Below are 27,814 nucleotides of genomic sequence, written 5' to 3' on the forward strand. Positions count from 1 at the left end.
GACTTTCTTAGACTCTCTCTCCTTGTGGATGCTTACTGCTGAACAGGCGGCTACCCTAGAGGCCCCCATCTCCTTGGAGGAGGTACTCTTGGCTGTCACTTCCCTTCCCTCGGGAAAGACCCCAGGGTTGGACGGACTTGTGAATGATTGGTACAAGAGCCAGGCCGGTTTACTGTGTCCGCATCTTCTATCGTTATTTACTGAGGCTTTAGAGTTGGGTACCCTCCCTGCCAGTATGAGAGAAGCCCTAATCGTAGTACTTCCCAAACCTGGAAAGGATCCATCACTCACGGACTACTATCGTCCCATATCTCTTCTTAACTCTGACATTAAGGTCCTAGCCAAAATACTCACCAACAGGTTGCATAATGTCATAGCCTCCTCGATCCACCCTGATCAAACGGGTTTTATGCCCGGCAAGGCTACAGACATTAATGTCAGACGGCTATTTCTTAACATAGATGCCTGTAGGCTGGGCTTTCAGTCTGGCTTTGTACTCTCGCTGGACACGTGAAAAGTGTTCGATTCCGTTGAATGGCCTTACCTTTGGGAAGTACTGCGGAGGTGTAATATTGGCCCACGCTTTCTGTCCTACATTCAGTTACTGTATTGCACGTGTAAAAAGAACCTAGATGTCTCTGCCACATTTCCTTTGCGTTGGGGCACTAGACAAAGCTGCCCCCTATCCCCCTTCCTGTTTGCACTGGCTATAGAGCCCCTGGCGGTGGCAATTAGACAGTCGGACTCTATCAGGGAATCCCTGGTGGCTCCCTGGTTGAGAAAGTCTCTCTCTATGCGGACGACGTCACATCTACTTGGCTGATGACGGTCTGTCCTTCGCCTCTCTGTTGTCTCTTTTGCAACAGTTTAGGGCATGCTCTGAGCTTTACAAGCTCCCAAGGAGTATGGAGGGCTGGCTGCCCCTAACTTTTATGTTTACTATCTCGCCTCGCAATTAGTCGCAATTAGGGTGCTTTACCAGAAGAGGAATTGACCCAAAAAGTTTGACAAGATCTGGCTACAGTGGCTGGCAGTACCTGATACAGCTTCACCGATACAGTCATAAACGGCTGTGTGATGTTCTCTTTTCGGGATTGGGGGTGGAGGGCAAGTAGGTTTCAGAGTATGGATGGTGTATGTATGTTGTTGTGATTTGTGTGGTCCCTTTCCTTGGTCTTTGTTCGTGTTGCGAGGGCTAGGCATTGGGTCATTATACCCTTTCTATTGTTGTTCAATTTAAGAGTAGATACCGGTGACAGAGATCAGATTCTGTATAAGATGTCTTGAAGTACTTATGAACTATAAGGACTAGCAACTCCGTGATTTCATATACAGTATGCTTTGTACTATGTTCAATTGCCTGGCCTCCTATTGTATGACTTGTTGCCTGTGTGAGGCTACTTGTCTGTAGTGTTTTTCTCTATTTTGTTGTTGTTGTTGTTGTTGTTTTTATTATTGAAAAATGCAAAAATAAAACCTTTAAAAAAAAGGTTATTTCAGTAAGAGACCCCTTTGTGTCAGAAGATTCAGTAAATTAGAGCAGTAAGTTGAGATGGAGCTACACTTTGAATACCTGGGTAAGCAGTGTCTCCTTTTCTTCTGACTCCGCAGCACCAAGTGGCTCAGACTCATCAATCTTCCTCTGTTCTTCTTTTTGTACCTGAGATGCGTTCGGGAGGTCTGAATTTCTAGGGACCTGAAATCAGAAGTTAAGATGAGAATAAGCCGTGGAGGAACAATGTTATTATACATTCACACTCATATCAATCTTACTTTACAACACACGCTACAGAAATTGAGCTGGGTAAAGCCGATAAAAGGATTGATGGACTTCAGCACCCAGCATTTGTCACACACAACAACACTGCAGCTGTTCTAATAACTGTGCATTAGGAATCAGAAAATTTTGGAACCGAGGCAGATAAGTTGCCCTCTTTATAGCAATGCTTACACATCATTGAAATATACTAACCATGAATTATAAAATGGGACTTGGTGCAGGCAAGCGTCAGCAGTTTTTTGTTACGGTTATTAATAGTTTGCAGTATAACCAAGTACACAAAGCTGGCAATTTATGCAAATGCCTGACATGTATAAATGCAGATACAAAGCCATTAAAGGTATCAACTACTGAGGACTACTGAGCATGATAAAATATAGCGAATATAAATGTATATCTAGGACAATAAAAAACTGGTTTATTGCACGTTTTAAGGCTGGAAACATCAGTGTTTAAGACTATCCTTTCAATATACCATTAACATATTCTCTTACGGATCACCTTTTGGATAAAAGTCGGACAATGATGATTTAAAATATGTAACTTTGCAGGCGGATAATCTTTACCAACTCTGGAGCTGAAGGAAAGCTGACACTAAGAGATGGAACGTGTAGAGGGGTAAAACTGGCAAAAATACCAAGCACTGCAAATAAAATGAAGATAGAGCTTAAGGCTATTTTCACACTACATAAGTTCCGTGGAAATCACGGCCGTTGTTTCAACGGCCGTAATTTCCACTGAACTTACGAAGTGCTGCAGGCACTTGTCAATGTCAATTTTCTGCGGCTGCAGAAAACCCTGTCAGTGCACACTGTCGAGCAAGCAGCTCCGGCCGCACGCTCCATAGTGTGCAGTGGGGAGTTCAGATGCATCAGAATCAGCATCAGAACTAAGCGGCGCTAAAGATCATCCGGCCGGTACTGGCCGTTCTGGGTTACAGAACGGCCGGTCTCATAAGTAGTGTGAACATAACCTAAAGGAGAAGTCCAGCAAAAATTTTTATCAAAGTATTGTATTGCTTTAATAAAAATTTTCACTGGACTTCTCCTTTAAGTAGAGATGAGCTTATCAGATTTGTTTTGTTTCATATGAAGCAAAACTCCCTCAGGCTGCTGTCTCCATGCTGGGGGGGCGGGGGGAGGTACCACCTGCAAAATGCCCGGAAAACATGGATACTGCTATGGCCTTATTGATGATGACAAGACTGTACAATAAAGGGAGGGGAAGAGCGAATCACATTTAGGACTGTGTAGCACGGTGTACAAGCAGAAGTAAAACACTGGTATTTACACAAGAGAAAGGTGCACAGCATTTTATGTGTGGCTACATATGAGGGAGAAGACTTGATTTAACTTTAGGTGCTATGTGGACCCTCTGGAGGATGGAGACAGTCTCACAGATTGCAGGTAGACTGCCCTGCACATAGCACTAACTAATGCTTCCTGCATTTCATCTTACTGTCTCTGTTACTAGAGAAAGGCTGAGCCCAACAACCAACAATGGACAGCAGGTTACATGGAAATAAGACACCTGGTGGAGTTTACAGTAATTTTTCTGCAGTAAAGTAAAGTGAATTACAAATATGTTAGTAATTACATAGGCTATAAGTTGGAGGGACATTTTATCCCCACCTATCAAGAGAGGCTGCCTAATCGACAATGGAGAGGTTTGCATAAAAATATGTACTATATGTGGCAGCCAGGAATCTGCCAAATTGGGTCAATGGATCCCTAAACTACAGATAGCTGGAGGTCTTAAAGGTGGGGATGCCATACCACAAATGCCTTATGTGAAAATACTTCTTAAGGCTAGTTTCACACGTCCCACTACGCTCAGTATTTCATGCTGCAATGCTTGGTACAGTTATGGGCTATGGCTCTGTATTCTCACAGCGGATTTTTACTCCGCTATGAGAATGTGGCCACTACCCAATTAACTAATTGGATGCGAGGCATTAAACAAGCTAATATATTAGCTGTCCCCACTTGAGCCTGCTCCTCTGGCTCCTGAGTCACTGACGTCCCGCTCAACAAATCAATGCACTGTCCTGCCGTAGCCACTGAGGGGGACTGCAGTGATCTGGGAGCCAGGGAAGCAGGCGCTAACGCAGGCAGGTAATGCATTAGCTTGTTTAAAGTCCAGCACCCAATTAGTTAAGTAGGCAGGGGCTACATTCTAGCAGAGGAATGAAAATTCACTGCAGAGCCATAGCCCATAACTGTCCCGAGCATTGCAGTGGACGTCGCTGTGAAGCTCACAGCGTGAAACTTGCTGTGATGTGGTACGTGTGAAGCTACCCTTAGACTTAGATGTCCCCACTACGGGATTTTAGCATAAAATGACGGCTGTCTATTGATAATTACGGATGCAAATAATGATCATGAACATTCATTATCAATAGAAAGCCGTCACTTCAAGCCAAAATCCCGTAGTGGGAACACTGCCTAAACATCATGATTAGAGGTGAGCGAATTTACATTTACATGATACATACTGATGTATGAAACGGCAAAAAAATAAAATTTCACATTTGAGCGTAACACATTTTTAGCCAGACTCTTCATCTATAAAAGCCTGATTTTCAATGACATTTATCTTATCCTGACAAAACATTATTGTAAAATTAACCTTTCCCAGGCTGGAGGCGTTTAAGCCTTTCTGATGGGGTAAGTCTTTTACCTCATAATATAGGCATATCAGTATTAAGCTGGAATCCTCACCTCAGAGAATATGGCCTTTGTGAGAGTTCCATAGGAAAAGATCAGACAGTATTATGGACTAATATCCTTTATGGTAGTTTATGTAAGATTTGCTGCCTTTATTAAATGTGTTCCCTCTAAAGAAAACCTCTCCTGCTCTGGACAGTTCCTGTCTCGGCCAGAGATGTCAGCAGAGAGCACTGTGTTAGACTTAAAGGGGTTATCCAGCGCTACAAAAACATGGCCACTTTCCCCCTACTGTTGTCTCCAGTTTGGGTGGGGTTTTGAAACTCAGTTCCATTGAAGTAAATGGAGCTTAATTGCAAACCGCACCTGAACTGGAGACAACAGTAGGGGGAAAAGTGGCCATGTTTTTGTAGCGCTGGATAACCCCTTGAAAATAAAACACTTCCTGAAGGACATACAGCAGCTAATAAGTATGGGAAAACCAGATTTTTTAATAGAAGTAAAATACAAATCTATATAACTTTCTGACACCAGTTGATTTGAAAGAAAAAGTTTTTCGCTGGACAACCCCTTTAAGCTTTGGAGAAAAAAAAAGTTTTTTAAATCAGTTAGTATCAGAAAGTTTTACAGGTCTGTGAATTTCTTCTACTTAAAAATCTCAAATCTTCCAGCACTTATCAGCTGTTGTATGTGCTGCAAGAAACAGTTTATTCTTTCCAGTCTGCCACAATGCTCTCTGCTGCCACCTCTGTCAATGAGAGAAAATGTCCAGAGCAGCAGCAAATTCCCACAGAAAACCTCTCCTGCACGGGCAAAGGTGGCAACAGAGAGAACTGTATCAGACTGGAGAGAGTACACTATTCTCTCAGTCATCCCTGTCAATCAGCTGATTGAAGGGGACACAGGCACAGCTATGTACATTTGGTAATAACTGTACCAGCTAGTTCCATAGAATAACATGTGAGTTTAGACCACCAATCAGGAAGGGGAGCTAGGACTAGGAAACAAAAGAACACGCATATAAAAGCACATTATTACTGTTCTAAGATACAGAGGTACTTGTTACCTTACTGTATAGGTACTGTACATGTAGGGACATTATTACTAACAAGTTAATAAATATAGAGCAAGTATCACCTTTTCTCTAGCCTATACAGGGTCATAACCTCAGCTGGTTTGTTAAATCATAACACTTACCATGTTATAAGCAATACATAGTCTTGGTCTTACCTTATATCCAATGGTCTTTCTGTAATAAAGTATCTCTTTTTCCAGCAACTCAAACAGTCTTGGAGGGAAAAACTGAAAATCTTGAATGTTGGGTTGTTTTGGCGGCCGTGGTGCCTGAATAAAAAAATATATATATAAATAAAAATCACACATATCACTGTTTACTGTTGTTATGAGGATTTATAAATTGCAAGGCAGGAGTGAGTAAACAACAATTCCTGGCATCAATATATAGTCATATAGTATTAATTTGCCTGTGTCATAGTGGATATAACAAAGCTGAACTTGTATTTGTATTTTGCACTGTATATGCAGCAATAACCTAATACATTCCTAATTATAGGGCCACCCCCTGTATTATCCAGAGTGATCCAATAATAGCACAAAGAAGCTATGAAGGCATTATCCTCTTTGGGACCTGCCTATATTGAGTGTTACCTGCCAATTCAAGGACTTATTACTTTTTGATGATAATGGCTGTGTGGAGTCAAAAAAAACAATGTGTTCCCTCCTTCTTTCAAACCAATAATTCATAAATGGCATATTTAAAAAGAATCAAGAAAATAAAAGAATAAGACTATCCAGCCTCAATCTCTGCCTAGTACTGGGCTCTATGCACACATAATATATCACTCATTTTCAGCTTTAAAAAAAAAAAACATTTTCGTTTTCTGCATTTTTTTTTTTTTTAAACAATGAATATGTAAGTGATGATTGTACAATACAACGCAGGATCAACTGTATCTATTCTTCCCAGCCAAATATAACTAAATGTCCAAGGGATGTGCTATTAAAGCTTGGTTTTTAAAGTTATATAGATTTGTAATTTACTTCTATTTTCCAGTACTTATCAGCTGCTGTATGTCCAGCATTAAGTGGTATATTCTTTCCAGTCTGATACAGTGCTCTCTGCTGCCAGGAAAGGTTCTCTACGGGTGTTTGCTACTATTTTGGACACTTTCTGTCATGGGCAGAGGTGGCGGCAGAGAGCACTGGGTCAGTGTCAGAATATGGAACTGTAAAAAGTAGAAAACCCTTACTTATTGCTTGTGTAGCCAAATTCACAGACTGACCAGTGAGATAGATAGGGAAAATGGATGTACATTCTGGAAAGAATAACAAGTCTTATTATTAGTACATTACCTTTGGGGCCCTCGGTTCACTGACACGCAAGGCATCTCTGAAATATGCATCCACAGCATAATTGGCTTTGCGCTCTCGTTTGGGGGGCTCGATCCACTCCAACATGCTTAGCTAATTGTACAACCAAGAAAAAAAAGCACTTTAGAAAAAAGTATCCACTTTATGGGAAATTACAAATCAACATGATGTTTGCTGTAAGTGGCCAATTAAGATCGCAAAGCAAGAAATTACATTAAGTTTTCATTCAAGACAATTACCTGATGAGTCAGCAACAGCATCTAAAGAAACTGAACATACTCAAGAATCACAGCAACCGCACAAACTACAAAGTCTGGGCTTTGTTTTAGTAAGAGTGACGGGCTCACCAAACATAGAAACATCATTTCCTGCAGGTGTATGGGCGGCCATTTCTAAGCAATGTCATTTATTTAGTGTCTTCTGTTAATACTAAAATTGGCAAAAACTATTTCACTAGTGTAAGCTAAATACACTTCCCTTACGTCCCATTGGCATCACAACATATGGGGTAAATTCGCCCCTGCGAGCCCCTGGGACGAAGGAATATTTAATGAAAAATTAACAATTAAATTTTAATCCCCTCCTCCATGAGGTATAAATAGGCTCCACCTCCCCCTAGACCTCAGTCTTTTTTTACTTCGTTGCTGTTAGCCCTAGGGGACTTTGTCCCTCCTCCGTTTTTATGCTTTGTTAACCTGTTGCATTCAGGTTTTATTGCTGGGATGCCGCTGTAATTATTGCTGGGATGCCGCTGGAGCCGGTGTCCAGGTAGTATCCTGATATTTGCTTCTGCAGGTCTTAGCTTTTAAGTTTTTTCTTACCTAGTGCGTCTTGGAACGCACTCTGCGTGTCACCCGAGCCGCTGGCTTTTCTTCCAGTCGCGTTCGACTGTGGAACGCATCGGCGCTGCGTGCGTCTCAGCACTGCGGCATCAGCGTCATGTCACTTCCGGGGGCCGGCAGCGGCGCGCGCTCTCTGCATGCCGGATTAGCTGTGTGTTCAAGGCAGATGGTAAGCTGTTGCTACCTCTAGGTCTGGCTGTCTTCCTCTGGAAGGATTTTCTGTGGCTCATTTGGATCTAATAGAAAACATCTGAGTGCAAAGTGCTGTGATCTCTCTTCTATATACTTAAAAGTAAGTGTTGCTGCCACCGAGTGTCTCTTTCCGATATCACTCTAGCCAGGCTAGTGGTTTATATGTATTGTAATACATTGATTATTTGCAGATGTCTGAAATGGAGACCAGTCCTGCTGCTGGCAAAAGACCTTCTAAGGAAGCACTTCATGTGCCGAGTGTGAGACTCCTCTACCTGACGGCTATGGATACCGTAGGAGGATCATTTTTTCCAGATATAAAAAATATTTATAATGCCTAAGTACGCTGTCCTTCATGCAGACCTAAACCTATGAGGAGCCTGATGTTCAGGATGTAGTTGTATGGGTCAAGGACTATGTGCAAAAGACTTTAGCGGCTAATGAGATTCGCCGCCCGTGTCCTAAGTTAAAGACCAAATGGAGCATTTCTCTCTCTACTCCCAGCCTTTGAGAATATTACTTTATGGCTGTAGGATTATGGTCATTTTCAGTTTTACTGTGATTGATGAAGTTAAGTCATCATCTTCTTCTGAAACCTCTTCTACTTCTGAAGATGAGAAAGAATTATTCAGGGGGTATTTCACAGCTGATAGAATTCACAAGCTCTGCTAAGCTGTGCAAGCTGAAATACACCCTGAGGAAATAGAAGAGGATAGGATTGGTCCTCCTCAAAAAAGCCTAGGGTTTTTTCTGTGGGTAAGACTTCATTGTCTATGTTACAGGCGGAATGGAAGGAACCGGAAAAGGCTCCGGGTTTGAGCAAGAGGTTTAAGACCTTATATGTTCTCAAGGAAGAACAATGTAAGGACTGGAATGAGCCTCCAAAGGTGGACCCGGCCATAGCCAAACTGTCGAAATGTATTGTGCTGCCTGCGGAGGACGGATCCAATCTTAAGAATCCGATGGATAGAAGGGTAGAGGTAGCCCTCAAGAGATCATATACGGCAGCGGCAGCCCAAGGGGCAGTCTCCATTTCTTCTTTGAGGTTTCTAGAAGCCTAAGAAGATGGCTGACCAAGGTCCAGGAAAATTTGGAAGGTAGAGCTAGCAGGGACAAGGTCCTTCGCTCCTTAAAAAAGGTCATTATGGCCATTGACTTCCTCTGCGATGATGCATCTCAGGGAACCAGGTTAGCGTAAAAAAACTAGTACGCTCTCAACCGCTGCCGAAGGGCGCTATGGTTAAAACCCTGGGTTGGAGATGCTAACTCCAAAATTCAGCTCTGTAATATGGAGTTCCAGCCAGGTAGGCTGTTTGGCTCTGAGCTGGATAAATTAATGGAGGAATTGTCTGACAAGGAGGGGAAGTCCCTACCATTGTCCTATAAGAGCGGTGATTCCTTTCGCAGAGCAAAATCTCCTCAGCGAGGCAAAGGGAGATACCAGTACAGAGGTCGAGGAAGAAACTATTCCAGAAGAGGTTCCAGGAAGCAGCAGAATAAGGACACCAACAAGAAACCAAACTTCTGACGCAGAAGCTGTCCAGTGGGAACACGTCTGAGTTTGTTTCTCCCTGCCTGGGAAGAATTAAGAAAAGATCACTGGGTGTTAAATATTATTCAAAATGGTTATGTCCTTCATTTATCATCTCTTCCTCCTCCAAGATTTCTTCTGTCAGAAATCTTAAGCCAGAAAGACACTTAGTCCTAGAGACAGAAATTCTTTATCTCCTTTCCATTGAGGTTCTAGAGGATGTTCCTCTATCTGAGATCGGTCAGGGAGTTTACTCCCCAGTGTTACTAGTGCTGAAGCCATCCGGAAATTGGAGGCTTATTATAGATTTGCGATATCTCAACAGGTGCATCGTAAAGAAGACGTTCCACATGGAGAACATAAGATCGGTAAAATCTATCCTCCAGGAGGGAGATTTTATGGTCACCATAGATCTACCGGATGCATATCTTCATGTACCGATTCTGAAGGCTCACAGGAGAGCCTTCGCCATCCAAATACAGGGGAAGGTAAGACACTTACAATTCAAAGTCCTTCCATCCGGAATACCTCCGCACCCTTTGTTTTCACAAAGGTAGTGTCACCATGATGGTTCGCTTCCGTTTACAGGGGATAAAGTTATCCCTTACCTGGACGATTGGTTGATTATGACTCAGACTCAGGATCTTCTGAGAGTACAGTTGATCTATGTCCAGGACATACTTCAACAATTAGGTTGGCTTATCAACATAGAGAAATCAGACTTAATTCCTAATTCCTCCTCGTCAGGTATCCATAAGAACATTAATGCGCTTTCTAGGGCTCCTTGCCTCAGCTGCGGACGCGGTGCCATGGGTGTTATGGCACATGAGATTTCTTCAGAGAGAAGCACTAACAGTATGGAACCGAGGACTGAAGGACTTGGATGCGATGATGTTCTATCGACTCAAACAAGACATTCTCTAATGTGGTGGAGACAAGTCAAACATGGAGTTTTATTTTCAGAACCACACTGGATAACCATCACGACAGATGCTTCAGGAACAGGTTGGGGAGCTCATCTGACAGTCATGACGACTGCAGGATCTTGGAGTCAACAGGAATCCGCTCTGCCCTCCAACGTGAGGGAGCTCAGAGTGATTTACCTAGCTGCTCTTCTTCATTTTTCTCCTCCTATTTAACAGAGAGCAGTCAGAATCTGGATGAACGACATGACCTGTGTGGCGTACCTAAACAGGGAGGTACCAGATCCCCTTCTCTCCTCAGGGAAGTAGAGAAGATTTTTCTGTTGGGCAGAAACCAGAATAACCAGACTCTCTGCGATTCATATCAGGGGTGTCGACAATATATTGGCGGATTGAGTCGAGGCCTGACATTACAGGGGGAATGGTCTCTCTCAAGGAGAGTGTTCATTCAGTTAACCCAGAGGTGGGGGCTTCCTCAGAGAGACCTCATGGCATCAGCAAGCAATGCCAAACTGAGGAATTTCTGTTCCCTTTACAGGGCAGACAATCCCACGGTATTGGACTCAATGACAATACCATGGACATACCAGCTGGCGTATATCTTTCCTCCCATAGCCATGATTCCCAGAGTTCTGGCCGAAGGGGTCATGGTTCACCCTGCCCATGAATATGAGCAGAGGGGAATTTTGGAGATTACCTCTGCATCCGGATCTAATATTCCAGGGTCAACATCTGTGCAGGAATCTTTCCAGCCTCAGCTTGACAGCTTGGAGAATGAGAGGACCGTATTGGACTCTAGTTTTTCTGAGAAGGTATAGTATACTCTTTCTCACGCTTGTAGTAGCACTACAAATAAATCTTATGCACGTATTTGGAAGATTTTCAAGATTGGTGTGCAAGCAGGAGTATTGATGGACTTAAACCTTCTACTCCACAGTCATTGGAGTTTTTACAGGAAGGCTTCTATAAGGATTAAAACCTAGTTCCATCAAGGTGCAGATAGCAGCCCTCTCTGCACACCTAAACTCATGTTTCTTTCAGATCTTGGAGGTAAAGAATTTTGTTAAGGCTAGACTAGGCCTAACCTGGTAAAGCAGGTAGACCCATGGGACTTATCCTTTGTGTTGAGACGCCTGTGTCTTCCTCCCTTTAAGCCTTGGGAGGAAGTAGACTTCAAGTTAACATTGAAAGTTTCTCTTTTACTAGCCATTACCTCTGCTAAGAGAGTTGGAGAACTTCAAGCCCTTGGCTCCGCACCTCCATACGTGATTTTTTCCCAAGACAAAGTTATCCTTAGGTTCCTTCCAGGATTCCTGCCTATGGTGGCTTCATTTGCCAACATCAACCAGCCAATAGTATTGCCTGTATTTTCTCCTACTGGATCATCTAAAGAAGACTTGGATCTTTCTTTATTGGACATATCCAGAGCTATCAAGATCTATCTACATAGAGTAGGTGAAATTCGTAAAGACAAAAATTTCTTTATCCCTTTCGCAGGAAAGAACAAGGGGAGAAAGGCTTCAAAACCTTCAATATTCAGATGGATCTGTGACTCCATTACCTTGTTACTCCTCTGCTGATCTGGATCCACCAGAATTTACCAGGGCTCACTCTACTAGAGCTGTGGCCTCCACTTGGGCAGAGCGTGCCGCTGTGCCACTTGAGGACATATGCCAGGCAGCTACCTGGTCGTCTTTGACTACCTTTGTGAGATATTTCAGGCTGGATACTTCTTTCTTGTCAAGAACAACCTTTGCAAGATCTGTTCTTAATGCGGACGTAATAAATAACCCGCCCATTGGGGATAATGCTTGCTAATTCCCCATATGTTGTGATGCCAATGGGACGTAAGGGAAGCTAAAATTATTATGTTAATTTGTTTTCCCTAAGACCCATTGGCATCACAAGACTCCCTCCCTGTGTTTTATGTTTCTTTATAATTAGACTGAGGTCTAGGGGGAGGTGGAGCCTATTTATACCTCATGGAGGAGGGGATTAAAATTTAATTGTTAATTTTTCATTAAATATTCCTTCGTCCCAGGGGCTCGCAGGGGCGAATTTACCCCATATGTTGTGATGCCAATGGGTCTTAGGGAAAACAAATTAACATAATAATTTTAGCTTCTCAGCCAACCCATCTGAATATTAGTAATACATAGAACAGGAATCTAATGCTGATGCTGAGCTCACTTTGGGATCTATTGTTATTAGAGATGAGTGAACCTGGAGCATGCTCGAGTCCATCCGAACCCGATCGTTCGGCATTTGATTAGCGGTGGCTGCTGATGTTGGATAAAGCCCTAAGGCTATGTGAAAAACATGGATATAGTCATTGGCTGTATCCAAGTTTTCCAGACAACCTTAGAGCTTTATCCAAGTTCAGCAGCCCCAGCTAATCCAATGCCGATCGTTCGGGTTCGGATCGACTCGAACCAGAACCCGGTTCGCTCATCTCTAATTATTATTTGTGAGATGAGGTTGAATAATTTAGTAAGAAAAAATATATTAGACTATGTTCCCACTTTTGGAACGTTCATGATCCTTATTAGTGGCCGTTGATGTTACGAGATGGCCGCCTTTCCCCACTATGCTCCCTATGTACTATGCAAGCTACGAGTTTAGCCATTTTTCTCTATAGCAGCATAAAATTTTACCTTTTGCTTTTCTCGATAATCTTCTCCTTCAAAATTATATAAACTTGTTTCTGTATCCATAGAGAAATTTCGGAGTGAGCTCTCTCCCATATTCTCCATGCGTTCTGCCATTTCAGCAGTCTGAAAAGAAGATAATTTATGAAATGCAAAGGGAAATCTGACAGTAAAAGTTTCAAACAATATTGTAGTGTTACTTAACAGCAGCCTTAAGCCTCATGCAATCCATGTACAGTCTGTATATACGGACGATGTGTAACGGAGCGGGTTATCAGAACTCCGAAACAGTTTAAACCTTTGCACTGCTGTACTAACATGCGGTTGTGCACAGAACATGTGTATGAGGCCTTAGTGCACTCTCAATCAGGCCAATCGCAGGACCCCAATGATCAATGCTCATTTAAAAATCATGGTTTGACTAACTTACATACATGGCTGCACAAACAATCACTGGATTGTTCATGTGGCCATTTACTGTCAAAATTGGGAAAATCTGGGCTGCAAACCCCCTATTACACAGGCAGATGTGCAGCTGACACAGATTTTTTAACCAGTAAAACCCTACGTTCAGCCAACAAACTAGTGTTTGCTCACTTATTGGCTGATCACTGGGCTTATTGCACAGGGGGATATTGTCCTGTTCTGCCGATAATCGCCCCCTTGAGAGCCCTTACTCATAATAGATTTTTATTGACGAGACTGTACTCTTTTCTTCACAACAGAGAACGACATGTAAATCTGCTTAACAATTGTGTTGGTATTTGGTATGGCTGTCAGACGTGATCAGAACTGTAATACACTGATGGCAGAAATGACAATGCTACCTTCTTTTCTCCCCTTTCCAAAATGGTAGTGATATCTTCATCTGTCAGTTCACTGTCCTTGGATGCAAAGACATGGGTGGCTCCATGGCGAATCATTTGCAGCATTTCATCCTTGGCAAGTTTGTTAGATTGCTGATCAATCAGTCGTCCTAGATAGAAAGGTTACAAGTATTTACCTATACAAGCATTATTCTTTTTCTCAGAAAACTCCCTCAATATAGGTTTAGACAAATTTAGAGGATGTGTTTGTATGTCTGCCTGCATAGTTCAGCATTATCTGACATACCTTAATAGCTTTCTGTCCCACCACAATTCATTTAACTCTTCTCAGACTTTTATTCTACAATATCAGAGGGATATGATTACACTTAGGTCAATACGTAAGATGACATTGTGGGCTGCTCAAACCACAATGAGGTAGAGAACCAGACACAACCTTTACCCAGAATTGTGAACAATTATATACAGAAAATTTTAAAAAGAATTAAAAAACATATTTTACTTCTATATGTGTTTTGGAAATCTGACAAAGAAAACTCTTTAAAGTATTATGTTCATTAAAAATAAACTTTCAGCTCACAGGTCAAGATCTGGGTGCTGAGACTTGTTAGAAAGAAACGAGGAGAAGCATTCCAGTGAGCGCTCTCTATCCCTGCTGCCTCGGTAGATATGATGGTCGGACTATTATTGGGCTGCTTATGGGAGGTTTTATATTGGTTCTCCACGATAAACCTCTCCTAATAAAAGTTCAGATCACCCCTAATTTCCCATTTGTCAAATTAAAAAATTTAAAAACAGAATAACAAAAATTGGCTGCATCATTACTGGTTAAGGAACAAACTCTAAAACTGAGACCTAATAGAGAAGAATACCTATTATTAAGAGATACCTTGCTGTATGACTATGGAATCCAGTCTGAGTTTTAGCTCCGCTCTTTCCACAATCCTTTCTTCCACTGTATTGTCTGTAATGAGGCGAAATACTCGGACAGTCTTTGTCTGGCCTATACGATGGGCTCGATCCTATTAAACATACAAAACTTAGAAGATTGTTTGATAAGAATCCCAGATTATATGAGACAGAAGTGCACTGGACTGGCACAAATAAAAATATTATATAAAATATAATGTATAGCACAGATCATAGGCAATGGTGGATATAACAACTTCTACCAAATAAAAAAGAGAAATCATTCCAACAAAGCTGATATTGACATATTTGTGGTCCACAGGTCCAATTTTTCCTTCATTGTCTGAGCCTGTCTAAGGGTCCTTTAAGATGTGGCAATTTAATGGCCACAGGGGCTGCAAACAAATGCCAATCTTGCTGATCAGCGATAGTTTGAAGCCCCAGCGGCCGACAAATCACCACATTTAAAAAGGCCCTTTACACTGTACGACAAATCGAGGGGCTCGGGCTGCACAAACAATCCTTGTATCGTTAATGCAGCCTGGGAAACTGACAGCACAGTTTAGGAATGTGTTCACACACTGTATTAACAACAGCCACTGTTTGACATGTTTCTGCGGCCGATATTACCATATTGGCTGCAGGAACATCTTTTTTTTTGGGGGGGGGGGGGGGTGATGCCTGCAATCCAAATAACCATTGCAGTCCATGCAATGTATGGTCGTCAAAGCGGCCACACATTGTGTGGACAGAGCGGGAACCACGGCCGTTGTTCCTGCATTAGCAGCCACAAAAAACTGACATGTCAATTATTTGCTTGGCCGTACGGTGATCAATGACTCTTGTCAGTGCAGCATGCGCACGGAATGGGCTGCATTGCATTGATTTCAATGCAATGCCGCCCAGCCTGAAAATAATGGCTGCTGTTTTCATTACAAACAGCGGTCGTTCTTTGTTTTTGTTTTTTTAAGTGTGTGAACATACCCTAAAGATTACAATCAGCAGTGTATACTTACAACTGGGCTGCTTGTGATCCGGCATGTCTCCTCCAGTCCGACCGCTAGCTGTATCTCCCTCGCCTCCTTTGGCTCTAAATGTGCCTGATATATATACACTCTTGCTTGTGATCTTTTAACTGACAGCACAGATATATATATCTGTGCTGTAAGTTTTCTTTTATTGTTGCCAGCTGCACATAACCCTCTTTACACAGGACAATAAATTTGAAAGCCTGCTCTAAAAACCTGATCATCTAAGGACCAATGAATTCTGCTGCCTGGAAACACGGATACAGCCCATCTACTAGGGCTGAATCCATGTATTCTAGTCAGTCCTAGGAATGCATCCAACTTTTCCAGGGATCGGGATTCAATAGCTGAGCGATCAGGTTCGGGTTCGGCAAAACTTACTGTGAGCTCGCTCATCTCTATTTATCATGAGATCAATTGTTACACCGGGTTGAATCTTGCGCCATTCACTAAAAGCAACAGATTAAACTTGTAGATTCATTTAAAATAGGAGCCTATGTAAGAAGAAAGGCTAAGGAATGGTATCCATCACCAACATTTATTATAGCTATAAAAAAAAAAAACATATACATTAAGGGGGAGATTTATCAAAGGGTGTAAAATTTAGACTGGTGCAAACTGCCCACAGCAACCAATCACAGCTCAGCTTCCAGCTCTGGTAAAAAGAGGAGCTGTGATTGGTTGCTGTCGGCAGTCTAAATTTTACACTATTTGATAAATCTCCCCCTAAATATATATATCTTTTTTAACATTTGGGTAAGGGATGACTGCCAGGCTGCATCCATCACAGTCATCCACTAAAAAAAACTATTCAGTAAATGTTTATCTTTTTACCATGAAGCCTGTGGGTGATGGATAGCTGAGGGATAGACGTATATGTTTAACATCTTGTACCATACTTCTAGGAAAAAGTTGGGTTTGGGTACAAGCTATGGTTGGACACATCTGTATTCTATGACATATTTTTGTATAAAACAAGGCAACAAATAATAACAAACATGTAAAATGACTACTATAAAAATTTATATTTCTAACCATTGCTTGTAAATCCACTTGAGGGTTCCAGTCTGAGTCATATAAAATCACCACATCAGCAGTTGCCAAATTTATTCCAAGGCCTCCGGCACGGGTACTCAGCATGAAGATGAATTTGCTGCTGTTAGGTGCATTAAATCTTTCTATGGCTTCCTGGAAATTGAAGAAGTTATTACCGACAGGTTAGTTTTCATACTTAATACAAATTACCATCTACTTTTATAAGGAGGCATAGAGATCATGCAAATTGTAAGGCGTACAAACATACATAATGTCATCACGCATACATTATCCTATGTGGAGTGTCACCTATTCATAACTAAAGAGTGTATTAATGTTTACAGCAAGGCTGATGAACACTGCCCCCATGCAAATCGTTCTGCGCTGCCATAGACAATAACCGCTGATCACTCACACACTTCATCTCTGATGTCACCTAGCAACATTAATAAAGGGACGGGAACGATTAACCGCTAATTGATGTCATTACGTCTTCTACCGTTGGAATTTCGTGACCTTTATCATTCCCGGCATCCTAAATGTTCATTACAAATAGCAGACATACACAACGTACAAAGCCTGACATTAATTGTAATGGAGACTGTGATTAAGACATTTCACACACAGGAAAAAAAAGGACAAAGGCAAATAAAGAAATGAATAATGTCATATATCTGGGGTTGTAATAAGAATTGGACTTATGTTGTGTGGTTGGGCATGCAGAGACTGTACCAGCACCAAATGGAGAAATGTCACTTGACTTCCAATTTTTTTTGCTGTGATAGTATGGAACGTTCTGTCATTGTACTTTTATTGAAGCATACATTTGTCTCACAGAGCTAAACAGGAACTGTACAGTATATGTGACTACTGCCTGGATTTCCACACAAATATTGTCAACTATATTCCCAACCATTGTTACCAAGATATATAGTTGCCACGACAGCAGTTGTTCGATCTGCAGGCAACATCTATTGTCCTTATATTTGGGGCAGGTTCACGCTAGACATATTTTTCTGCTGGGGAGTTGGCCGCAGCAGATGAACCACAAAATTATCATATATTTTACATGAAGATTTGCTGAGGACTCACTCCTGAGGTCCGCTGCAATCCCAAGACAGGGCTCCAGACTAAAAAATTTACCTAGGAGCCATTGGCTCCTAACCTGAAAAATTTAGGCGCCAAATAGAATATTTGGTCGCCAACATTTTAAACCATGTAAAATTAATGTTATGTTAAATGGGACTTACTGTGTGCAGAGGCCACGGCAGCCTCCTCCTCCTTTAGATCCTTTCTTTTCTTAGTTTGAAAACGTTCAACATGGAAACTTGCAACTTGACAACCATATCCAGTCTGACTCAGTACTTCAGCTTCACTTGGCTAGCCTTTTAATGAAGCTTACTCTTCTGAACTTGAACTTAAAGGGAACCTGTCAACCCCCGTGCCGGGGTGACAGGCTCCCAACCCCCCGTTAGAGCCCCCTATACTCACCTCATCTTCACCCCGCTTCTGAAGATGGTCGGGTCACGGAGATCTCAGCCGCTGCAGCCCGGCGTGCGCTGAGAGATGAGTCCAACGCTCATAGAGAATGACGGGAGAGTCCAGCGCTTCGTCATTCTCTATGAGTGTTGGACTCATCTCTCAGTGTGCACGCCGGGCTGCAGCGGCTGAGATCTCCGTGACCCGACCATCTTCAGAAGCGGGACCCGGCGCGATGAGGTGAGTATAGGGGATTCTAACGGGGGGTTGGGAGCCTTTCACCCCGGCACCGGGGGTGACAGGTTCCCTTAATTGCTTGCAACAGTCTATACATACTGAGCTAGACTTCTGACTGCAGCCATAGTGACCCCCCCCACAAGATGTGTATATAGATAGATATATCTCTCACCTAGTGACTAATGCAAGTGACCCCCTACAATACAGACACCTGAGGGGCCCTGATAATAATAATTGTGCATATATCTATCTCCCAGTGTCTGCAGCCAGTTTGCCCTACACTTATAGATGGCCCCCTCCCCTTATAGATGACCCCCTCTACCCCCATTATAGATGCCCCCTCCTCCCCCCCATTATAGATGCCCCCTCCTCCCCCCCATTATAGATGCCCCCTCTCCCCCCCATTATAGATGCCCCCTCTTCTCCCCCCCTTATAGATACCCCCTCCCCTTATAGATGGCCCCCTCTCCCCCCCTTGAATATGGCCCCTCTTCTCCCCCCATTATAGATACCCCCTCCCCTTATAGATGCCCCCTCTCCCCCCCCCATTATAGATGCCCCCTCTTCTCCCCCCCTTATAGATACCCCCTCCCCTTATAGATGCCCCCTCTCCCCCCCATTATAGATGCCCCCTCTACCCCCATTATAGATGACCCCCTCTACCCCCATTATAGATGACCCCCTCTACCCCCATTATAGATGACCCCCTCTACCCCCATTATAGATGCCCCCTCCTCCCCCCATTATAGATGCCCCTCTCCCCCCCATTATAGATGCCCCCTCTTCTTCCCCCTTATAGATACCCCCTCCCCTTATAGATGCCCCCTCTCCCCCCCATTATAGATGCCCCCTCTTCTCCCCCCCTTATAGATACCCCCTCCCCTTATAGATGGCCCCCTCTCCCCCCCTTGAATATGGCCCCTCTTCTCCCCCCATTATAGATACCCCCTCCCCTTATAGATGCCCCCTCTCCCCCCCCATTATAGATGCCCCCTCTTCTCCCCCCCTTATAGATACCCCCTCCCCTTATAGATGCCCCCTCTCCCCCCCATTATAGATGCCCCCTCTACCCCCATTATAGATGACCCCCTCTACCCCCATTATAGATGACCCCCTCTACCCCCATTATAGATGACCCCCTCTACCCCCATTATAGATGCCCCCTCCTCCCCCCATTATAGATGCCCCCTCTCCCCCCCATTATAGATGCCCCCTCTTCTCCCCCCCTTATAGATACCCCCTCTCCCCCCCTTGAATATGGCCCCTCTTCTCCCCCCATTATAAAGCCCCCCCCCCTTTCCTCTATGCTAAGCAATATTTAAAAAAAACAAACACACAAACTCACCTGACAACCCGCTCCCCCGGCGATCCTCTTCTTCTTCGGACGCTGTCCCCGGCTGATGCGCGGCTGCCGGAGGTGTCCCGTCCTATCCCCGGCAGCGCGGCGCGTCAGTGAGCTCCCTGTACGCCGGGGCTGTGACTTCTGACACAGGAAGCGTCTCTGACGTGCGCTTCCTGTGCCGGAAGTCAGGGCCCCAGGCAGCTCACTGGTGCGCCGCGCTGCCGGGGATAGGACGGGACACCCCCGGCAGCCGCGCATCAGCCGCGCATCTTAAAGAGACAGCGCGCTGCCGCCGGGGCCAGTCGCAAATGGCGCCCAGATTAATAAATCTGGGCGCCATTTGCAAAATGTCAGTCGCATTGGCGACCATTTTGGTCGCCATCTGGAGCCCTGCAAGATACAGATTGGTTAGCTAGACTGTCATGAAGCAAACAAGTCAGATTCTATTGACAACAGAGGAGAAATACTCACTGCTGCCCACTCCCTTCGGATTGCAGCAAGTGTCAGGAATGAGGGTATTATTACATGGCCCGATGGGGGCCCTTCTTAATTTAGAGCTTGTTTACTGGGCCCTATTACACAGCCCGATAATCGTTTAACAAGGGCTGCAGGGACATCGTTACCAATGTCCTTGCAGCCCTTGCTTAAACTGCATACATTACCTATCCATGCTGAAGGGCTCCTCTTGCGGTCCGCTTCTCCCTGGGTCCCGCGCGCTGCAGCTTCAGAGCGGCCTGTCTCAGCTGACAGGCCGATCAGCCAATCACTGGCCTCCGGGGTCCCAGCCTGTGATTGGCTGAGCGGGCTGCTAGCAAAGACAAGTCGCTCTGAAGCTGCAGCGCGGGACCCGGGGAGAAGCACAGAGCAGGAGGAGCCCTTGACCATGGATAGGTAATGTATGCACTTTTCAAATCGTCAGCCGCCGGCCACGCACCACTATTACACGTAGCGGTGCGCGCTCAGTGCCGACAATTATAGGTCCAAACCTATATTAACGATCAGCCGATGATCGCTGTCATCAGCTGATCGTTGTGTTTATTACACGGAACGATAATCAGCCTGACAGGGCAGATTTGGCCGATTATCGTTCCCTACGTGTTATAGTACCCTAAGTGTTGCAGATCCGTGTTGGGGCTGTGATCCATGCTGCAAAAAAAAAAAAAAAACACAGACAAGCCATTGTGCAGCCTGTAGTTGTGCAGATCGCCTATTTGAATGAATGAATATGTGCAAATGCGGATGGGTACGGATGCACATCCCTAGTGCTCTCTGTAGTTGTGAGTCTGCAAAGGATGTGTGAATTGAGCTTCAGACTCACAACATAAGGGTAAAACATAAGAGGTTACTCTAGACAAAGCCGATCCAGGAAGAGAGCTTCTTCAACAGCAAAGTGCACGTGTGTATTATATGTTTTTTATTTTCCATTTTTCTCAATTAAAATCAATAAAAAAAAATGGCATAAACCGTGCCGTCTAAAGTATGCAGCAATAAATATAGAGGAAAAAAAATGTGGAAAATGGAAGTAATTATCTCACGCTCATCATCCAGATGCTGTATTTTCACGTGCCAACAAGCAATGCAAATGGATGCGGGAGCAGGGAAACAGATAAAGGGACTATATGTACCGCTGCTGCTAGAAGAAAGGATTCCCAGCCAGCTGCACTGGTTTAGCTGATGGAATCCATTTTTCATTTGTAACCACAATTTAGTATGTATTTTGGAGATGGATTATATCCCCTCCTGATGTGCTTCTGAATGAAGAAGGGGATTGTTCATTCCTAGGCTGTGCTGCTCAGGAAAGCGTCATATTTAATACTCCATCTCTATCTACTCCAAAAACAAATCACACTGCCTTGCAGCAATGAAATAACACTATAACAGGAAATAAAAGAAATTGGTAACCCTGCATGTATATATGTCAGTGCATGCTTTATGACTATTTCTTACTGTAAGATTGAGAATCACTTCCTCTATGGGGGAAGTCTGACACCCACAGCATTATTTTAAAGGTCGGACAAGGAGAGAAAGGTGGGGCCTGTTGGGGTCAGTCCTGTGACATTGGGGTTGCAGGCCATTCCGTGGCCCTACTTCTCTGCTTGCGCACGCTTTGCAGGGATTGTGTTCGCTGACCAGCACAGTGATGTTTTTTGGTTAGGGACTCATGTGTATCAGAGACCTGCACGTTGGTACATGAGGCAATATGGTTTGATCAAATTATATACTAACTTCTGATTTTGGTTTTAATGTAGCTGAACAAGCTTTCGTGTCAACTATGAATGCGATGTGCAGCCATTTCTGTCTTTTTGGATTGTGATTATTTTAAAGGTAGTAGGAATGGTTGTGCCACTATGTAAGTGTTACACCTAATCCTATACTTGGCGAGGAGGCATCCTCTACGTCTAGAGGATAGAAGGTTTCACCATGACAGGGATTCTTTACTGTAAAGAAGCAGTAAGAAAGACTGTGAAACGCTCTGCCACATCATATGGTGATGTTTAATTCATTACCTGTGCACGCTCCCTGTTGTTCTTCTAGCTTCTGTCTGCTTCCCGCAGCTGCAGCTGGAACTTCTGAGTCGGTCCCTGAAGTGACAGGCCGTTCAGCCAATCACTGGCATTGGTGATGTCCCGTCTCGGTCAGTGATTGGCTGAGCAGCTCGTCGGGTGTAGAAGCTTATCTGGAATATTGGACCGTGTACTATGTGTCTATATCAATTAATCATTCAAGAACCAAACTGAACTGAAGAATTATACACTCTGACTGTTATATAATATAATAAGTGTGGAGGGCAATGACAGGGGATGTCTGTAGTAAGCTGGGGGGGGGGGCGTTGCTTCTAGGAAGTAATGCTGTTATAACTGTACCGGGAATCTAAAAGTGGATTATGCAAAAAGGCTTACAAATCACACTAATAAGATCTTCTAAGAGTCAGATTATGATTTTATGTGCATTTGTCATTATTTAATGTGAGTTCAATCTTTCTCACTTAGTATCTTTATTTCTATGTAACATCTAATAAGGAAATCCCTTTATCTCCGAGGCTTAGCTTTGCTGATAAGCAGGTCCATGAAGCATCATGACCTACAAAGTCCTCAGTGGGAGAGATCCAGGACTGAAAAAATCTTTCCAGTGAACTCTGTATGTCTGCAGATGAAAGCTATCTGACATTACCTCTCTTTCTTCATGTGGCGTCTGCCCATCAAGGCGACAGTACTCATAGCCACGCCACATGCAGTAATCTTCCAGAATATCGAGCAATCGGGTCATCTGACTGAATATCAGGACCCTAGAACCTGCAAAATAAAGTATATTGATGGTTACTATTATGAATATTTTATCAGCATACAAAGGTACATAAATACAATGAAAGCTCTTTTGTTCACAGAAGCGATCACATTAATGGATTCTGGTGTTAATGTATGGTTTGTTATTCTCAAGAACATGCATTGTTAAATGTTGTATCAGACCCGGCAACTTCTAAGAAATGTATTCTAATATATTCTATAATGTATGGAATAAATCAGCTTAAAACATAATAAAGACACTGCAGGATTTAGAGCTTTCTACCATGTAGAACTGGGAATGGCTGTCTAAGCAGCAGAACTAATGGAGAGCCAGCGACTGTTGTGCCACAGCGCCATCTACTGGAATAAAGGAAGAATCTCCAAACCGATTTATTTAGTCTTTTTTCTCTCTGTTACTCTTTTACCTGGAAGAAAACCGCAGCACCAGATGTCACCTGTAAGTGGATGTAATTCATGAATTCCAATTTCACATAATGTTATTCAACAATGTGATTTTGAGGACCTGCTGTGTTCTTATCAAACCCAATGTCTGGTTTTTGTGTGTTTTTATTTCTCCACTGAGTTTAATATAAAATTGGAACATAATTGGAACATTTACTAGAATGTTTTTATGCCAAAAATCCCAAACACACACAGTACTGCAGCGAATACACACGTAAGAGCGTACAGCTGTTTTGAGTGATAATGGTGCTATTATTCTCTGCCAGACAATCTACAGAAGAACATGTATTTTAATGTTCTCCTTATTGTGCAGTCACGCCCCAGCCTTTTTACTATGAAATCCTTTGGATGTAAAGGCCAAAAGTGCAGCAGCCGCAAAATGGGAAATCAATTTTAGAATTCTTCATTGATCATTAGATTCATCACTGGGAAGGAAACCAGAGGCGATACGACAGACACTCCTCTTATTTTATTCCGAATGCATAGAGACAATGGCAGACATGTTGATAAACTTTGATAGTGTTGATAAACTTGGTCATGATGTCAGAAGTGCAAGAGACTTCTTTATAGTTGTTACGTGTCAAAAAAGTCACCTACATTTCGGCACATACTGAGAGGTAAGTGCCTATAAAACTGATTATGGGTGCCTTCACGCCTACCGGATCCACATCGGATCTCACTTCTGCGGATGCGAAGCGAGAACTGCTGCGGATCCGGTATCAATTCACCCCTATTATAGCACATATTCGCAGCGGGATTGAAATCCCGCTGTGAATATGTGCTTTAAGTCCCTGGTGCCTTCAGCCCCGCCGTCGCATCCCCCCCATCCCGGCCACATCCCCCCATCAGCCTACCGCCGAGAGCATACAGTACCTGCTTGGCGGCGCGGCTGCAGTAAGGTTGCCGGCTTCGGTCTCGCTCAGATCAGCTGAGCGGGACCGGAGTCGGGAGCCTCACTGCAGCCGCGCCTTAGAGCAGGTAATGTAAGCTCGCGGCGGCGGGCCGGAGATGGGCTGATGGGGGGATGTGGCCGGGATGGGGGGGGATGTGCCGCCGCCGGGGATGGGGGATGCGACGGCGGGGCTGCGGGCACCAGGGAGTTAAAGCACATATTCACAGCGGGATGTCAATTTCGCTGCGAATATGTGCTATCATAGGGGTGAATTGATACCGGATCCGCAGCGGTTCTCGCTTCGAATCTGCAGAAGTGAGATCCGCTGTGGATCCGGTAGGTGTAAAGGCACCCTATCTTAGCATGAAAAAAAACAAGTAGTAAAAGTCAGGCCCTCATCTGCCATAGTCTGCCTCTATACACAGAGATGTCTGTCAGCTCTGCTCCTAAGAAACATACTGTATAGGATTGGGCAGCTGAAGTTTTAGGCCAGCCTAAGAAATCCCCCAGTGCAGGTCATCCCCTTTGAATCTCTGTAAAGGTAAGGATCATGTGTCCGGTAAGGACAGCATAGTAAGAGGACAGATCTGATTCCATCTTACCAAAAGTCACACCAAAATATTGGGGCTGATTTACTAATGTCGTTCCATCAGAAAAATTTTATGTTTTTGTCCATTTTTCCTGCCGGTTTACTGTTCCCCCTTATTTACTAATGGTGTGCGACACAAAAATACCAGAAACCCGACACACCTGTTATTTTTTTTCTCAAAAACCAAAAAGTGGGTGTGTCATAACCGACAATAACCAACTATAACCAACATATTTATTCCGTATTTTTGCATTCTAAAGTCCTCAGTCCTCTCTAGTGAGGCAGCAAGATCAAGTTTTAGTTTTAACTTGTGAAAAACCCGACAGATTTACTAGGGAATGAGACACCTTAATAAATCTGGCTAAAATCTAAACTAAAATTGATGTGTAGGGTTGCTGAAAACCTAACAATCTGCACCAGTACGCTGGTCTTACATAAATACCCGTCCCACATTGGATTTATTAAGAGACACGCGTCTCTCAGTAAATATGGCTGCTGCCACATGGCAGGCACAGGAATCTAAGCCTGCGCCGAAGCACAGTAGATTTCTGTCAGCTAGCAGGTCTAAATCATGATAAATCAGACACAGGAGGAGGCCATGACCCCTCCCTGCCTTGCCACACCCCCTGCCCAGCCCTTTACTGGTGTACGCAGGTAAAAAGCCAAAGGTGCTAGGTGTATTGATGAATACCCCTCTAAATCTCTATACTATGTACCATGTATTATCTGATCACTCCCATATTATGCTCACAAAAGGTGGGCACCTACTGTGAAGAGAAACCAGTGTGATGCATGCCAAGCCTCTTATTTGTTCTGTGAATAGGTTAGATGAAGCTGTGTCCGCTTTCTAGATTAACAGTACAACACCTGGTATTTACCTTGTTCTTTCAGTTTTCGAAGCAGTTTGTCCAAAGCCACCATCTTACCACTATTGTAGACAAGATGAGTGTCAGTGGTATAAGGAGGTCCTGGCTCTGCCCCATCAAACAGGTACGGATGGTTGCAGCATTTGCGCAGTTGCATCAGTATATTTAACAAACGCATCTTGTCCATTTTCCCGGCAGAATTCAGAATGTCAATATCTTTCATTAGAATTTTTGTGTACCTAAAGGGTTATAAAAGCTTTTACTGGATGTGACTGTCAGATAACACAATAGCACATCAGGACACAACAGCACATCAGTCAGTGAAAAAAATTCCTTCCAACAACCAATATTAAGGTTTACTGTAAACTACCAAACCTAACCTGGGGTCATGATTTCTATACAAGTGTCAGTGATGATAGTATAACAGTGAAGAACCGCATGTTTATATGTGCAGGTCTTGTGGATTTTATTTGCAGCAATTGTAGCAAAAATAGCTTACCTTGTAATACTGCAAGAAAAAAACACCACAAAAGTAGAAATACATAATGCTGAAGTAAAGTAGAGGTAGGGCCCCCTTGCTCTAAAGTTATGGAATGAATTAACCCTTGGAAGTAGAGAAATAGATTTTTTTCCCATGCAGAGAAAAGGGACTGCATAAATTTATGGGGGAAGGGGGGGTACTGAGAGGGGAATGGTCGGATATTCTAGAGGACCTAAGCAACAGAGAGATATTCCTCATGTTCCTCAACCAAATTGCTGGTTTGCTGATTGTCCACTTTGGTAGGTACTAACAAATGCATACCAGATGCCCCCCTTAAGATCTAGCCTTCACAACTTGTTCCTTGTCACAGTCGCTCAGATTCTACCATTTGCCCATTTTTCTTGCATCTCACACATTAACCATCAAGAACTGTCTCTTTCCTTGCTGCCTTATATGTCCCAGTTTTTGAAATGCTGCATTGTAACATCTGATGCAGTGTTTTTCATATACCTCTCTGGTTTTACTGTTATGGCTTACTGATCTATGCAATCTGCATATACACAATTTCTTAGCTGGAGGCTATGGGCTGTGCTCACAAGTACGCTAAATGTTCTCCTATGGAGAGAGCTAAATAAAAAACCAAAACAGGACAACAAAGAGTTAATCTACAAATACCTCACCCTTTATCTCCTCTGACAGTCACCACTGACCTCTCTGAGCTCTGATTACAGTATTCACCCAGCTGTATCCGACATGGAGAGAGAGGAGCGGCTACACATCACACCTATGGCTGATACTAATGCTGCTAAGCCTATTTTAAAAAAACAACTTCAGGATGTTGGAATATGAATTGATCAAGCCATATGGCCCCGTGTACCAACGTGCAGGTCTCCTGGTTCACACGGGTCCCTACGCTAACTCCACACCGTGTCGGTCCTGTCGAGTTTGGTCCTGTGACATGGGGGTTGCAGGGCCACTCCATGGCCTCCCTTCCCTGCATGTGCACGCTTTGCGGGGGTGGCGGTCGCTGACTGACACGGTGTGGAGTTAGCGTAGGAACCCGTGTGAACCAGGAGACCTGCACGTTGGTACACGGGCCGATATGGCTTGATCAATTCATATTCCAACATCCTGAAGTTGGTTTTTTAAAATAGGCTTAGCAGCACTAGTATCAGCCATAGGTGTGATGTGCAGCTGCTCCTTTCTCTCCATGTCGGATTTTGTATTTTTCTCCCCTTTCTGAGCAGCTGGCACTCCCCTTTAAAAGACCCATGTGACCTAAGTCAGCAGAGCATATACCTGTGCTCACATGACAGTACCTCCATGTTTTCCCATTCTGTCTGCAGCAGTTTTGGTGAGTTTAATACCATATCCATACTTGTGTTGTTTGGGGGCAGCCTTCCCCGCCAG

General features: G+C 43.6%; 1 protein-coding gene across 2 annotated transcripts in view; it reads right to left on the reverse strand.

Moving 5' to 3' along the window:
• SMARCA1 (SNF2 related chromatin remodeling ATPase 1) overlaps positions 1–27,814 on the reverse strand; it is a 77,904-nt gene that overhangs the window by 18,720 nt on the left and 31,370 nt on the right. For both annotated transcript variants that reach the window (XM_069986892.1, XM_069986891.1), the window contains exons 11-19: positions 25,936–26,162; positions 23,002–23,123; positions 16,773–16,925; positions 14,690–14,822; positions 13,801–13,949; positions 12,980–13,099; positions 6,820–6,930; positions 5,677–5,790; positions 1,574–1,696 (exon numbers count right to left, since the gene is read on the reverse strand). In XM_069986892.1, the coding sequence (XP_069842993.1) occupies positions 1,574–1,696; positions 5,677–5,790; positions 6,820–6,930; positions 12,980–13,099; positions 13,801–13,949; positions 14,690–14,822; positions 16,773–16,925; positions 23,002–23,123; positions 25,936–26,162 (1,252 nt within the window). The remainder of the gene's footprint in view (positions 1–1,573; positions 1,697–5,676; positions 5,791–6,819; positions 6,931–12,979; positions 13,100–13,800; positions 13,950–14,689; positions 14,823–16,772; positions 16,926–23,001; positions 23,124–25,935; positions 26,163–27,814) is intronic.

This window comes from Dendropsophus ebraccatus, chromosome 10 (genome assembly GCF_027789765.1).
Source record: "Dendropsophus ebraccatus isolate aDenEbr1 chromosome 10, aDenEbr1.pat, whole genome shotgun sequence".
In the NCBI taxonomy this organism is placed as follows: Eukaryota; Metazoa; Chordata; class Amphibia; order Anura; family Hylidae; genus Dendropsophus; species Dendropsophus ebraccatus.